We start from the raw sequence: 14,401 nt of genomic DNA on the forward strand, positions 1-14,401 counted from the left end.
GTTAGGTTAGGCAGACCAGGTTTAGGGCTTTTAGCATTTCAATAATTTCCCTAAATGTTTTCAACATCTCATCATGTTGGTGCTGGTCTCAAGCACGACACCCCTTCGAGCCTCGTGTCAGCAGTAGTCTGTGGAATGCCTTGTCGATGGGAAGAGAGGATATTTGCTTAAGGTACCTCTTACATCTTATTTCGCCAATAAATAGGACTTTTCGGAACTGAAAACAGTGCTAATTGGTTTCAGAAAGCTTCAAATTTACTTCCAGAATCATTTTCACAACTCTGCGATATTTTCTCTTCTTTCCATGCCTTATCGATGGGAAGCACGGATGCTTGCGTAAGGGACTATTTTCGCCGATAAATTGCACATTTCGGAACTCCAAACAGAGGAAATTTCTTTCACCAAGGTTCAAATTTACTAAACAATAATTTCTACAATTCTGCAATACTTCGTCTTTCTCCTACGAAACTTTGAAAAAGTCATTAAACATTCGGAACCGTTACCAGCGCGGTTCCGAAGATATGGTGTGATCACAAGAGACGCATAGATTAAATATTACTTTATTGAGACACTCACACAACATGAATTGCGTACACACCCTCGTTCACGCCTTGATTGTCCAGCTGCTCCTTCATGTACTCAAGCTGTTCAATCCCAGACACGGTGGCCTGGTACTTCTGCATGACAAGGCTTCTATAGAAATGAACGGCGAATATCAGGAACAACACGAGCACGGGAATGACGATCATGGTGGAAGCCCAAGCAGCGGCGGTGGAGAAGTCGTAGAACTTGACCCAGCAGATGATGGCAACCTCGACGAGGAACAGGACGAGACCGAGGACCGTCGAGAATCCCCAGGCAGTCTCGATGTACCATCGGAGTCTCTCGTGAGGAGATTCGTTCACCAGGCTGATCATCTGAAGGCTGCTGATCGCGTCGATGTTCGGTAGAATGCACGTGCTGATCATCAGCGCCATCATGTGGACCGCTACGAGGAGGGATGTGCAGACGGCGAAGGCCACGAACACGCTTTCGGGAATCTTGGTGTCATCGTTGAGCTGCAGCTCTACCATTGCCACCTGGTGGATGAAAAATAAACGTCAACAGGGAGTGCCGATTCAATATTTACATCTATATCTCACTTATTTCTTCTTACAATCTCTCTCCCCCTTCTCTCTCTCTCTCTCCTCTCTCTCCTCCTGTCTTTCTTTTCTGTACTTCCATATTTCTAGTTTCTCTTTCTATCTTTATGTTTCTGAATTTCTTTTAATCTACTCTTCCATCTCTGTCTCCCCTCATTTTTTCTCTTTCAAACACGAACTGTCTACCTTTCATCTAAAATAAATGATGTCTTCATTGAAAACATTGTGGTAATTTCAACAGATGATTGTGCATCCACGTAGTTACACACACACACATTTCTTACGTTAAAAAAATATATGTATATACGTAATTATAGCTCGACCACAAGGAAAAAAACCTTCCGTCCAAAGCGTTCGCGCAACTTCCCTGCCGTTATCGGTGTTCGGGGCAGTGTTGCCAGGTCAGATTTGAAAAATTCGGGAGATTGTTCCTTGGGAACCAGAAGATCTGCGGATGAACGACGTTCTTGGGGGCGGACGGGCGGCATAGTTGTGCGCACTGGGGGGGGGGGGGGCAAGGGGAGTGGCGCGCATTGTTTAAGGTGTAAACGTCACAGATACTTTTGTAAAAATGGTGCTAAACCCAGAACCCTGTGTTTGGCGAAAATATACCGAAGATCTTCATTTCAGGAGTGGACATGTTTCAAACAAAAGAAAATAAACCGCCCGAGGGAACCGACCAACATCTTTAATCTCTTCCGCATTTTCCGGTTAGAGGGTGCGTGGAAAACACCCTCAAATTTGCCCTTTCTCAGCACCGACACAAGGGGTTTGGGATGCCTCTATTATCGCGAGGAATTTTTATGACAGGAAATGGTAGAAAGTTGTGTTCACAGATGAAGCTAACGTGCCGCCTTTTGTTGTCGGCGATTTTCCACAATCTTTCAAGTCGAATGCTAACAATAACTAATCAATTTGCCTTCTGCTGGTGTTCGGTGTACAGCTATCGATAGGGGTGGGCACGCGTCTTGCACCATAATGAGAAAATGCATTACGCATATGAAATATATATTTGGTGAATTAGACAGCATGTCTTCCTCAATAATTCAAGATAGCAATGCTTACGCTAGGGTGCCACCTATCTTCCCCATCTGCTAGAAATACACACACACACCCACAAACACATATTTGCGCACAACTATTTTTATTCGAGAAAGACCGTTGTACTGGATGGACGTGCTTGAATAGAGCTCCGCGCTTTCACCCCTCAGCTGGCCTGGCATTCTATTCTGCACCGCTGTACGTTGCCACATCTTCCGCCAGGTCAATAGCTTCACCGTGTGGATCTTCGGGGTTGTTATCATGTCCAAGCCTACGCTATCAGTTGTTTCCACCAAAGTGGAAGAAATAGGCAAAACTATGGAAGCATTCCAGCAACGGCTTGATGAGTTGCTAGACAAACATGGATCGGTGCAAGAAGATGCTGACCTCCGCAAGTCACTCCTGAACCTCAGAGAGGAGTTTGTGCAATTTAAGAGATCGACGAGCGACTCCATGACAGAGCTGCGGCGAGACCTAGAGAGCATGAACAAGCAGATACGCACGAACACCATTGAAATAGATGACCTAGCGCAGTACTCTAGGAGGAACTGCATTTTGCTGCATGGGGTCCCCGAAACCACCAACGAAGACGTGGACAGCATCGTGCTCCAGACTTTACAAAATAAGCTTCAGTTGCAGCACATCAAGCTCGAGCACGTTGACCGGTGCCACAGGCTTGGCCCTCCGAAAAGATCGTCTGCGGAAGTTTTGAGATCGGGGAAACGCCCCATCATAGTGAAATTTGTAAGCTACCGCTCCAGGAACGAGGTGTGGAAGTCAAAGAAGATGCTAAAGAACTCGTCCCTATTAATTACAGAGTCGCTAACTCCCTACAGACAGAGGGTTTTGCGGGTGGCAAAGGATCGCGTAGGGACACGCAATGCCTGGAGCCAAGACGGGCGCATTTTCGTATCTCACGGAGGTCGTCGCTACCTTATATCTTCCCCCGAGGATCTTGACGTTCTCCCTTGAGATGGGGTGCAACGCGAACTGAGTGTGAAGTGTAATGAAGAGCATATGTGACTTTTGTCGTTATGATACGCTGTGTATGAATAATTGTGTGTGTGATGTGTTCAAATCATGTGTGTTTAGTGTGAGTTTTTTGTCCGGGTTCTTGTTTATGTTATCGTTTTTTAATGTGCGCGTGAGTGTGTGTGTGTCATTCCCTGATGCTTTCCTCCATGCTATTCTGCTTGACAGGGTAAGTATTAATTCTAAATTTAATTTTGGTATGCTAATGTTTTTTCTCCCATCTTGTTTCTGTTCGTTACACCTCAATTCTAAAAATGGCTAATCTGGCAACAACGCATCTCGGTGACAGTGGACGAAATTCTGAAGAGGGTCGTCGCTCTGCTAATTGCCCTGGCACTCCGCCCCCCGCAGTCAGCACAGCCGAAATTCTCGGAAATGAACTGAAGACTTGTCCGAACTCACTGTTGGTGTCACACGTGAATGCACAGAGCATCGAAGCGCACCTCGATAGCTTCAAAGCTATTTTCTCCCCCCTGAATCTCCACTGTATTCTTGTATCAGAGACTTGGCTTAATCCCCTCACACCCTCCAGCATGGTCTCCTTGCGAGGCTACAACGTCTTCCGAAACGACAGGTTGGGGAAACGAGGTGGCGGGGTGATGGCACTGATAAGGGAAGATATTACTGCGGTGGTTGTGGCTAAATCTGACGGTAACTACGCACGAATGACAGAATATATTTTCCTGGAACTTACCATCAACAAACAGAAGCTACTGCTAGCTGTTGCGTACCGTCCACCTGGAACGTGCTTTGTAAATTGTGAAGAGGAACTGGCTAAACTCATTCCCATGTACTCGCATGTATTATTTCTGGGCGATCTGAACTTTCATTTAGAAACTGACAAACCTGAAGTAAATAAATTCCGCGCTGCTATCTCTTCTTACAATCTAAATATTTTGAAGCTCGATCCTACCTTCCACACGGCTACCTCGCATTCTTGGCTAGACGTAATCTTAACAGGAGACTGCTCTCGAATCACCAAACATGGACAAACGAGCGCCTGCGGTCTCTCGTTCCACGATCTTATTTACGTTGCTTACTCGCTCAATGTTCCGAAATCCAAGCCAAACATAATTGAATACCGCGATTTAAAGAAAATTAACCCCGCTTCACTAAACGAAGATGCTACAAGAACCCCATGGAATTCAATAAACAGCTTCACTAATATTAACGATAAGCTTAATGAATTAAATAGTCTAATCTTACACCTTTTCGACAAACATGCTCCAGTAAAGAAAAAACGCGTCACGCGGCCTGCTTCCCCCTGGATGACCGACAGCATTCTCGCACTTATGGCGGAGCGCGATTCGGCTCACCGCAGGTTTAAATCTGACAAGCGCCTCAAATCTCCGAATACTTTAAATAGTTTTAATAACTACCGCGTGTTGAGAAATCAATGTAATCAGGCCGTGCGCAACGCAAAGAGGAGGCTTTCTTACGAATTATTAAATATGCAAGGCAACCCCCGAATGTTGTGGAATAACTTAAGAAATCTAGGGATGAAGTTCTGGCTCCGTTTCAGTCGGGATTTAGACCTAATCACGGCACTAGCACCGCCATGACTCACATAACCGATGACGTCAGACAAGCTATGGACTGCAGACAGGCGACAGTTTTAGTTTTATTGGACTACACGAAAGCTTTCCAGTCACTCGACCATGATATTCTCATTTCCAAGCTAAAATCATTTTTTAATTTCACCACCTCTGCAACGGACTGGGTCAAATCCTACTTAACTGGACGTAAACAAAGGGTGGTTTATGATGGCAAGTGCTCGGCGCTATCTGAGATCACTCGTGGCGTTCCGCAAGGAAGTGTACTCGGCCCTTTATTATTTTCTTTATACATTAATGACCTGCCAAATATCTTGAAACACTGCCGTTATCACCTGTATGCCGATGACCTCCAGTTGTACTATTCTGCACCCCCAGCAATGTTAAGCGATGGTATTTCCAAGGTTAATGAAGATATAGAGAGAATTGTTAACTGGTCGCTAGACAATGGCATGTATATTAACCCTAATAAAACACAAGCAATTTTGATTGCTTCCGATAAACTGAAACGTTACGTAGATCTTAACATTCTGCCTTCCATTCTTGTAGATTCGACTCACATTCCATTTAACCAAACTGTTAAAGATTTGGGAATTGTATTAGACGGAAATTTATCATGGTCACATCACACAAGTTCGGCGTGTAGAAAAGCTTTCGCATCTCTCTATTCTATAAGACGCATGGGCAAGTTCCTCCCCACCTCTATCAAGGCCAAACTATGTCAGTCCCTAGTTTTATGCCATTTAGATTATTGTGACGTAGCGTATTCCGGCTTAACAGGTGAGTCAGCTAGACGTCTGCAGAGTGTTCAAAATGCCTGCGTACGATACATTTTTAATTTAAAATATTGGGACCACCTATCACCTTATTTTCTCAAATTGGGGTGGCTACGTATGCAAGAAAGACGAACGCTGCACACTCTGATTTTACTTTACAAAGTTCTCAACCTCAAGTCACCTTCCTATCTCCTCTCTCGCTTCCAATTTCTTCACGAATTTCACGATCGCGACACCAGATCACGCAGCTCCTCAGTTCTCTCTATCCCCGTCCACAGATCAAACTTCTTCTCCAACTCTTTCTCCGTATCGGCTGTAAGACTATGGAATCAGTTGCCAGAAAGCACTAGAACAGTAAGCTCCGTCGGTTCCTTTAGCAGACGTGTTCGCCACTCTCTTCAGAGTAGTCGTTAGATCTTCCCCTGTCAAGCAGACTAAAAAGCATGTGCAAGTGAACGAATTCTTAAAATACCTTGCAGTTACTTAAATACAATTTTAAATTTTGCATTCTTTCATTCCATATTTAGTTTTTTGTGTATTATATATTTTGTATTTTGTGTGTTATATTCAGGGCTTTAAGACTTGTGTGTATGAGTATAATGTGTGTGTGTGGACCTATGTGAAATGACGTAGTGTACTTTGTGTATAATATAATAATGTATAATTTTAAATGTATGGTTGAGTGGAAGAAAAGGCTTTGTACGGCCTTAACTCCGCCATTTAAAACAAGGCATTAATAAATAAATAAATAAATAAATATAACATAATTAGCCCACGCTACGAAGTCAGTGTTTCTACCTCGTAAGGCAAGGACGTTTCACTGTGTTTGTGTCACTTCATCCATTTCATCAGTTTTTCATTCATCCATATTGTCGTACTTAGCCGTAGAGACACAAAAGCGACGTAAAATAACTAAAATAGAAATAGAGTTTAGGGTGGGATAAAATACAGCCATCTAAAAATAGTAATGGAGCAAAAGTAATAAAATAATGTCCTAGCACAATTGAGTAGCGTTTGACATAATTCCACAGTTCAAACAGCACTTTTCACGGCTGAGTGGAGTTCCACTCCACCTCTCCCTCCATGTTCAAGTAAGATGAGCAGGAAACGTGTTTTTGAGCTGCCCGTTGGAGGTTCCATAGCAATAGTTTATTAAGGATTTCTCCCGAGAAATCAATAGGCCTGGCAACGCTGGCGTGAGCCAGCTGAATGTTCCTTCCCCCCTGCCCTTTCCCGCACCCGCCGACGCGATGTGCTTCTGCGCAAGTTTTTTTGCTTGTGGTTCCACTATACAAGGAAATTGGAAACCATCCGGGGTCGCATCTTCAGATGCAGATAAAAGATTGCGAAAACGGAATTAAGTAGACCTGCAAAAATGCAGGCGAAGATACAGTTGGCACTGAAATATCTGGTGTTCATACTAGGCTTGTCTGAAATTGTGAGTGGTAGGGTGTGATGTGGGAAGAAAGCAATGTGAGAAGGGGAGACTTTGAATTGGGGTTGGGGGTTTGGTTCGAAAAGTTACTCTGTAGTCTTATTCAGGCCAGGGGGTGTGGTTGCACCCCATGCTGATATGTAGACCCTCTCCCATCTTTTCTGTACTGAGGCGTAATTGGATTGGATAAGGGGTGGATGATCGCTACCTGAAGGCTGTCGTTGAAAGGAGTATTGCGACTGTTGGTATGGACGGCGATAGCGAAGCCTATTTTTGGGTGGAGGAGCGGTGGTTTTTGATCCTGAGGTTGAGAGCTGTGAATCTTTCTCCAGGTAAAAACCACCACAGAAGTTACATGTGGGAATATAGTTGACGTTTAAGGTGTGGTAGGTTCCTTTTGGATGGAGGGTAAATTTGCCTGTGGGAGTGTGAATCTGGAAAATATGGGAAATGTTTTGTACCTTGGGCGGCTACATTTGTGACCAGGGGACATTAGTTGTGGGATGAAGGGGTACTGTGAACCAGGATGTTTTGGAAGTTGGAGAACGTTTGAGAACAACTCTGGGCTTGTCTGGAAAAATATTTCTGGTGTCGGATCACTGTAGAGAATGGGGAGAATGGATGGAACGTAGGGTGTGTCTTATTTGTTGAGGTGGGGATGGCATTGGGTGACACGTATAGAGGAGTTGGTGGAAGTTTTCTTGGTGGAGGCAGTTCGGGATTTTGTCTTCTGACCGAAGTTTAAGGATAACCAGGACTTACCAATGCTTAGTGTATGCGGAGGTTGTAGTTCTGTCGGGAGGTGGGTGAGGTGTTGAAGCGTTGACCCCTGAGGGTCAGGGAGAATGGGATAGCTTTCTTGGTGTGGAATGGGTGAGAAGTGTATGTATTGCATGTGGTTGGTGGGTTTGATGTGGATGGATATTTCAAATCACCTTCCTCAACGTGGACATTCACATCTAAGAAGGTGATTTTATTGGTGGAGTGGGCCCTTGGAAGTGAAGTGCTTGAGTTGGTGTAGGTAAGTTATTTGGGATGGTTCCTCATGCGCCCAGAGCATGGAAATGTCGTTCATAAAACGGAGCCAGAGGAGTGGTTTGAAGGGTTGGGTTCCAGCTACTCTTGTTCGAGTTTGCGTATGAATTGCTTTTCAAAGGATGGACTATTCTTCTGTGTCTCGGATCTGAAGGTAATTTTGTCCTCAAAGATGAAGTTGTTACATGTGAGGATAAGGTGGGCTAGGTGGGAGAGGAAATTAGTGCTGGGATTGTGGGGTTTGAGTCTGCTGATAAAAAAATTGTAGTTGTAGAATTCAACGGACCGTAGGCCTTGGGAGTGAGGGATGTTGATGCAGAGAAAAGTGGCAAGAATATGGCCTGGAGAGAATGATGCAAGAGCGTTGATTTTCTGAAGGAAGTTGTTTGTGTCACGAAGGTAGGAGGGCAGAGCTTTCCCAAGAGACTGGACCCTTAAGTCCACGAAGGCAGATATTATTTATGTAGAGGAACTGGACAAGATGGGGTTTACCATTTTTTTTAATTTTGGGCAGGGGTTGTCTAAGGTGAGTGTGGATATTGTATAGAGTCTCATACTCTCAGAAGGGCCTCAGGCGTAGATGAAATCACGCATTTTGCTCAAGTGTGTGGCTCAGGTCAGCTTACTGTAATTAAAAGAACCTTAATATCTGAGTTACCATTGCGAATCCTGACAGCACCTCCGACGCTGCGCTGGTTGCCTTGAGCTTCGCGCGGCTGAGATGAAGGCGTCTCCATGAGAGGAACTGAGAAGGGGTGCAGTCATCGTTCTTATCATCGCCAGGAAGGGAATGGGGCAGAGAGGGAAACTGAAATAGAAAGAGAACCTTCTAAAACTAGATTCTTTCTACTTTCGGAGCTACAACAATGGATAATTATATGTATACTGAAATCAAACAATTTGTTTGTTTAGATGTATGGAGAGGCTAATCGGGAATGGGCGTACATTTTAAAATTAGATTCGAACTACTATGATTCTCAACCGGGTATCAAATCGGAACCCCTTAATTGCAATGAGACAGCGGTACCACTACGCCATCGAGGAGGTAGGTAGGACGCTTTCAGACCGAAATGACTCGTGACATTGATGTTTTCGCATCAGAGCGACAAGCAATACGACCAGAAATGGCCCTAGCGAGGGGCTACTTGGACACTCCCCCTTAACCCCCCTGCTTCAGAGGACCTAGTGCCATATAGAAACAATTGTTTTTGTACAGTTTATTACGAGTTTACAGGACGCCGATGCTTCAACTTGAACAACTAAACTGATTTCTCCTAACTTCATAGATTGTTTTAACATCCTCAATAGTGGCGGTGATTAGGGTGGGAACTTGGGGGAGCAGTTGACCACCGGTTTTGGCCACTTTTGCCCCCACACTATGCTAAACCTTATCTACCAAGGGAAAGTAAACTGTCCTTGCCCCCCCCCCAAAGTTTTGGCAGCTTGTCCCCCCCCCCAGCCAATTGCCGCCACTGATCCTCAAGAATATAAATTAATAGTGTGTTGACCTTCTTAGCTCACCTAATATTTAGCCGCTTCTCCTAACCTCTAATGTGGCATCAGTATCGGGTAATATCCATGTCTCGATTAACGGACAGAAAACAATTCCCGTAACAAACATATCAAAGCTGTAATTTGTTTTGAGGTTTATTAAAAATTGAAATGGGTGACTCAGCAATTATATTAAATTAAAGTACTTGTATACAATTTGTTATATAAGACGAGGAGTTTGATTTATTTTCTAAAAATTGGCATGAAGATAAGACCTGATTGGTATGAATCAATCTTATCATGACAGTCTGTACGAAAATTTCTAGAGCCCCGCAATAGTGTAGTGGTAATGATGTTGCCTTGTAATAAAAGGGTTCTGGGTTCAATCGCCGGTGGAGACACGCTACACAGTGATTCGGGCTCAATTCTAACCTGTATGTCCAAACTTAATTATCCCATCTGAGTATATAGAAAACTTAGAACAAAGCAAATAAAAATGAATGAACAACTATAGAAATCATAATAATAATAATATGTACAAAAATAATAATCACAGGCACTTTATTTTTCATCAGCTGTAATTAATAATCTTTTTATTATCCGATAAAACTTGATTTTTCTATTTTTAACATTATTTCCCTTTGTTTGGTAACATCTCATCCTTGTATATACGTGTGTGTATGTTGTGTATGTGTGTTTGTGTGTAACCTTCAATGTTTTTTTACTAGAAATAAGATAGGTAATAAATTTTGCTGTTGTATATCTATTTTAACACTATCCATTTAGCTTTTAATGTAATGTACTAACAATAAAATTATTGCTATTATTATTAATAATAATTACATGTGAGACTTAGTTTGTACGCAAGAACCTCTCCCGAATTGTACTTCTATATATGTGCTTAATTGGTTGGTTGGTTGATTTAGTGTTTTAAGTCCACTTTATGCACAGTAAGGCTAATTGGGACTGGACCTACAGTTTAAAGTGGAATCCGAACCACTATGTGCCTCCACCGGGTAATTGAGAACCACTATTGTCGTATGATAATTCCTCGAAGTTTTTGAGCGCACCTCACATAATTTTTGTAAGATTGGTACTAACGGGTAAAATAAAGTGAACCCACCTTGTTGTTGTTTCCAGGAGGACCGTTGGAAGCGATGTGACTCTGGCTGGGGAGGGAGATGAGGGACATCGTGCTGCTGATGTTGTACTGGCGTAGAGACGGACTCTGGGAACGGGGGGCTGTCCCGGGCGACCGGGGAGTCTGCGGCTGTGACTGATGCATCTCCGGCTTCTCTTCGCATCCCGTCATGGCACACGGCGCTACATCTCACTCTGAAATAGAATCATTGGGATAAGTTTAGGATTCTGCATGCCTTGGCTTGTATGAATCGTTTGGGTAAGTTCATAACAAGTAATAGTTCACGCATGTAAAATGTATCACGAACTCAGGGGCGGCTCAGGATAAAATTTTCACCGGGCGGGGCGTTGGATTTTTGGCGCCCCCTACTTTTCACCCCGTCACCCCGGTCCATTTACTTTCCAATTCCAATTAAAACCGTGACATATTTACGGTTTTAAATGAGAAAAATAATAGACTTACATTAAATACAGGGTGAGTCAAAAGTCAGGAACCATAGACTAATGTGTGACTACTGTATGCATGTGTGCTTCAGGTGCTGAGATGGTGCTGAGATGGTGCTGACCAAACACCAAAGACGTGCGTGTTGAAGTGGTACTGCTGGCTGGCAGTCGCAGTGCAAGAGATATTGCTACAGAATTCAATCGTCTACACCCGGATATACTTCACGATTGCACTATGCACGATTGGGTGTCTGCCAGCAGTGTCACTTCAACACGCTCGTCTTTGGTCAGCACTACAGCGCCTTGAATAACGTTATTCAAGGCGCTGTAGTCAGCACCATCTCAGTACCTGAAACACACATACACACAGTAGTCACACATTAGTCTATGGTTCCTGACTTTTGACTCACCCTGTACTTGAAATATTACTGTTAAAGCATACGTTTATTGTAGGTGTGCAGTTACTTAATACCTACATAATGATGCAAAAATAATAGTACTCTCAGCTTAAATTGCTACATGATTTACAAGTATTATGTTACGCAGCAGTAAATTCAAAAATGTCCTCCTTTGAGGGATAGTAGAAGGAGCGGCCCCGGGGGTGGCGCGAAGGGATGCTTGCACACCCCCTTCAGCACATCCTTTTCAAAATGTATTTTCAACCTAATGAAATTTTACATTACGTTATGCTATTAAAACAATGTCGTCACTTTGAGCGTAGAATGTTAGGTATTGAAGTGATACCGCTATTATTGCATTCAACAGGCAATGCATTGGTCCTGAAAGAGAAATCGCTTTTACTTTCCTGTTGTCTTTCTTTCGACACCATTGTTGTTAAGAATTGCTTATACTTTTGCTTATTCCGGTGGCGTTTTCGATAATTGCCTACAGCTCAATGTAAGTCGTTACATTTTTTTTAATTAATGTTTTTTTACCATTGTTGATAAAAGCAGTTTTTCCGCATACTTGTTCTTTCTCTCTTCTCAAAATCGCACAGCAACAAAAATTTTAGTTGTTTTCAGTAGATCATCGGGTTGTGCCCGGGAAATTCTTTAACGCGAGTTTTATCGAGAAGGTTGTTTTTACCGCTGTTGTTGTTGTTTATGCACACTTATATGTTAGGGAAGTAGTCTGATAATTAAACGAAACTGACTACATGATTTCATATATTATGCAGCAAGCAGTATGCGTCCGCGCAGTAGTACGTACAACATGGTCGTCACGACACCTTTATGGCGTGTTGCTAAGGAACCTTTTTGAGTGCCGAAACACAAACTTTCGTTGTGCATAAATCTCCATGAAGTTTATTATAAGATTCCTGTTACTTAATGACTTCCCCTCGTTAATTTTTCAATTTGCTTGTCTGATATTAAAAGTGATAAATTTTAGGTATTTTCATGTTATTTGTAGTTCAAAAATTATAAAATAGACTTATATGAAGACTTCAACATCAACCACTCAGCATATAGTTGTGGTTTTAACATGGAAATCAACAAATTTATCAAATTTCGCACACGTTACAATACAAAAAATTAATTTCCATAGTAATCCATGTCCGTCCCATTATGAAATTTTGCACACAAATAGTCAATTGATGTCTTCAAAACATATATTTTTTAACAAAAATAAAAAATGGTGTTTTTTGAGATATTCAAAAAACTTTGTTTCGAGTTTCTTAAAAATTAGAAAATTCAAGTACGACACTGGGGTTGCATTTCAAATTTAAAAGCAGAAGAGAATGACACCAATTTGAGTTCTCTAGGTCAAATAGTTTTTGATCTACAGCTGTTTAAAGATTTCAAAATGTCGTCAAATTTTGGGATTTTTGCTTGTTTGGAAGTCAATAACTCAAAAACTAAGAGCCTAAAAAAATCTGAAATTTGGCAGTTTTTGTCCTCTTGATAGGTACAATGTATAAACAAAAAAAAATCTAAGAAATCTGAATCCTAAAGGTCCAAAAATATTTTTTATCGGTTGATTTGACATGGAATGACCGATTGTCAATTCAATTTCAATTTTTTGATATGTATAATAACAACAACAATAATAAAGGTAAAATATAAGTTCCTGGAAAGATATGAAATCTTACTATGCCCCCACTGAGAAAAAATCCTGCGGTAGCCCTTGCCTACATACATCACACCCCCTGAATTTCAATCCGCAGTGCTAGATGCTTAATCCTGGCGCCGCCGCGGGGTATGTAGACAAACTACATACTGACCTGCGCTTCTGGAGTCCCTAAATTATGCGCTGCATAAATTTGAAGTGAGTATCGGGCTGGTTGGACCCTTGATTCCATGAAAATATTTCTTCCAGCCACCGAAGTACTATAGTGGCTGCCAAAAATAGAGAATGAATGATGAATACTTATATCTTTTCTAACTCTATAGGTTAATCATCTAAATTCGTACTTCGTTGAATACTTCTTTATGCGTACCTAATAATTAACTATAGGTTTGAACGTGTTGAATGATTGAAACATCTTATATTTTTCTTTTCACTATTATCTATTTTTTATACATTGCTTTTTATTTTCTCTAAACGTTTCTATCATATATTAACTTTCACTAAATCAATACCTATCCTCCAACAATTTATTTATATTTTTTACTTTTGTGCTGCCATCTTTGTTTCTTTTCCACAACTACTTTTAGTCCATCTCGTGTTATTATTTCCTACATGAAATATCTGGTTTGTAGCAACTTTTTTAAAACAAGTGGCCACGCTTATGTAACAAAAATTAAGGTTTTTGGCGCTACTCGAGGAGGACACCTCGGTTTGGCGCCCCAGGCCCTTAAGCCGCCAATGCACGAGCCATAGTTATTCTAGAATATCTTTTACAGTAATTGAGGACTAAAAGTGGTAAACGTTGTAAGTGCCAAAAGCGAAAGTGTTGGGAAATCGCATCGTTCAGCACATCAGCCCGTAAGAACGTTCACACTAGTGACCTCTTTACACGCCCTTTGAACTACTTAGAGGGCTATCAGCCACATTTCACGTTTACCACATTATAAAGCAGGGCACATTTCACAGTTTAACGTGGGAAACGGTGTTTGAATTATTGTGGCACTTACAGCGTTTACCAATTTTAGTCTTCAATTGTAACCATAACTAGTGCGCGAATTAACGGGGTATGCCGGGGTTTTCCCCCACAAAGAAATCTATCCTCGGCAAAAGAAGATTATTTTTATTCCTGCCAGGGATGTTTCTAACCCCCTCAAAGAAAATGGTATACTATATGGTCTCTTAACTAAGTAACAAACGCAATTGAAAAATCATTCGTGTCTATTAATGGAGCCATCAAAGATTTCC

At 42.0% G+C, this 14,401-nt stretch overlaps 1 protein-coding gene across 3 annotated transcripts in view; it reads right to left on the reverse strand.

Annotated features, from left to right (window-relative positions):
* Positions 1-544: 544 nt before the first annotated feature.
* LOC146002456 (calcium release-activated calcium channel protein 1-like) overlaps positions 545-14,401 on the reverse strand; it is a 46,177-nt gene continuing 32,320 nt past the window's right edge. For all 3 annotated transcript variants that reach the window (XM_083140303.1, XM_083140304.1, XM_083140305.1), the window contains exons 2-4: positions 10,629-10,840; positions 8,673-8,822; positions 545-1,079 (exon numbers count right to left, since the gene is read on the reverse strand). In XM_083140303.1, the coding sequence (XP_082996429.1) occupies positions 573-1,079; positions 8,673-8,822; positions 10,629-10,817 (846 nt within the window). In that variant the 5' untranslated portion in view covers positions 10,818-10,840 and the 3' untranslated portion in view covers positions 545-572. The remainder of the gene's footprint in view (positions 1,080-8,672; positions 8,823-10,628; positions 10,841-14,401) is intronic.

The sequence above is a fragment of the Lepisma saccharinum genome, chromosome 18 (genome assembly GCF_977018435.1).
Source record: "Lepisma saccharinum chromosome 18, izLepSacc3.1, whole genome shotgun sequence".
Taxonomy (NCBI): domain Eukaryota; kingdom Metazoa; phylum Arthropoda; class Insecta; order Zygentoma; family Lepismatidae; genus Lepisma; species Lepisma saccharinum.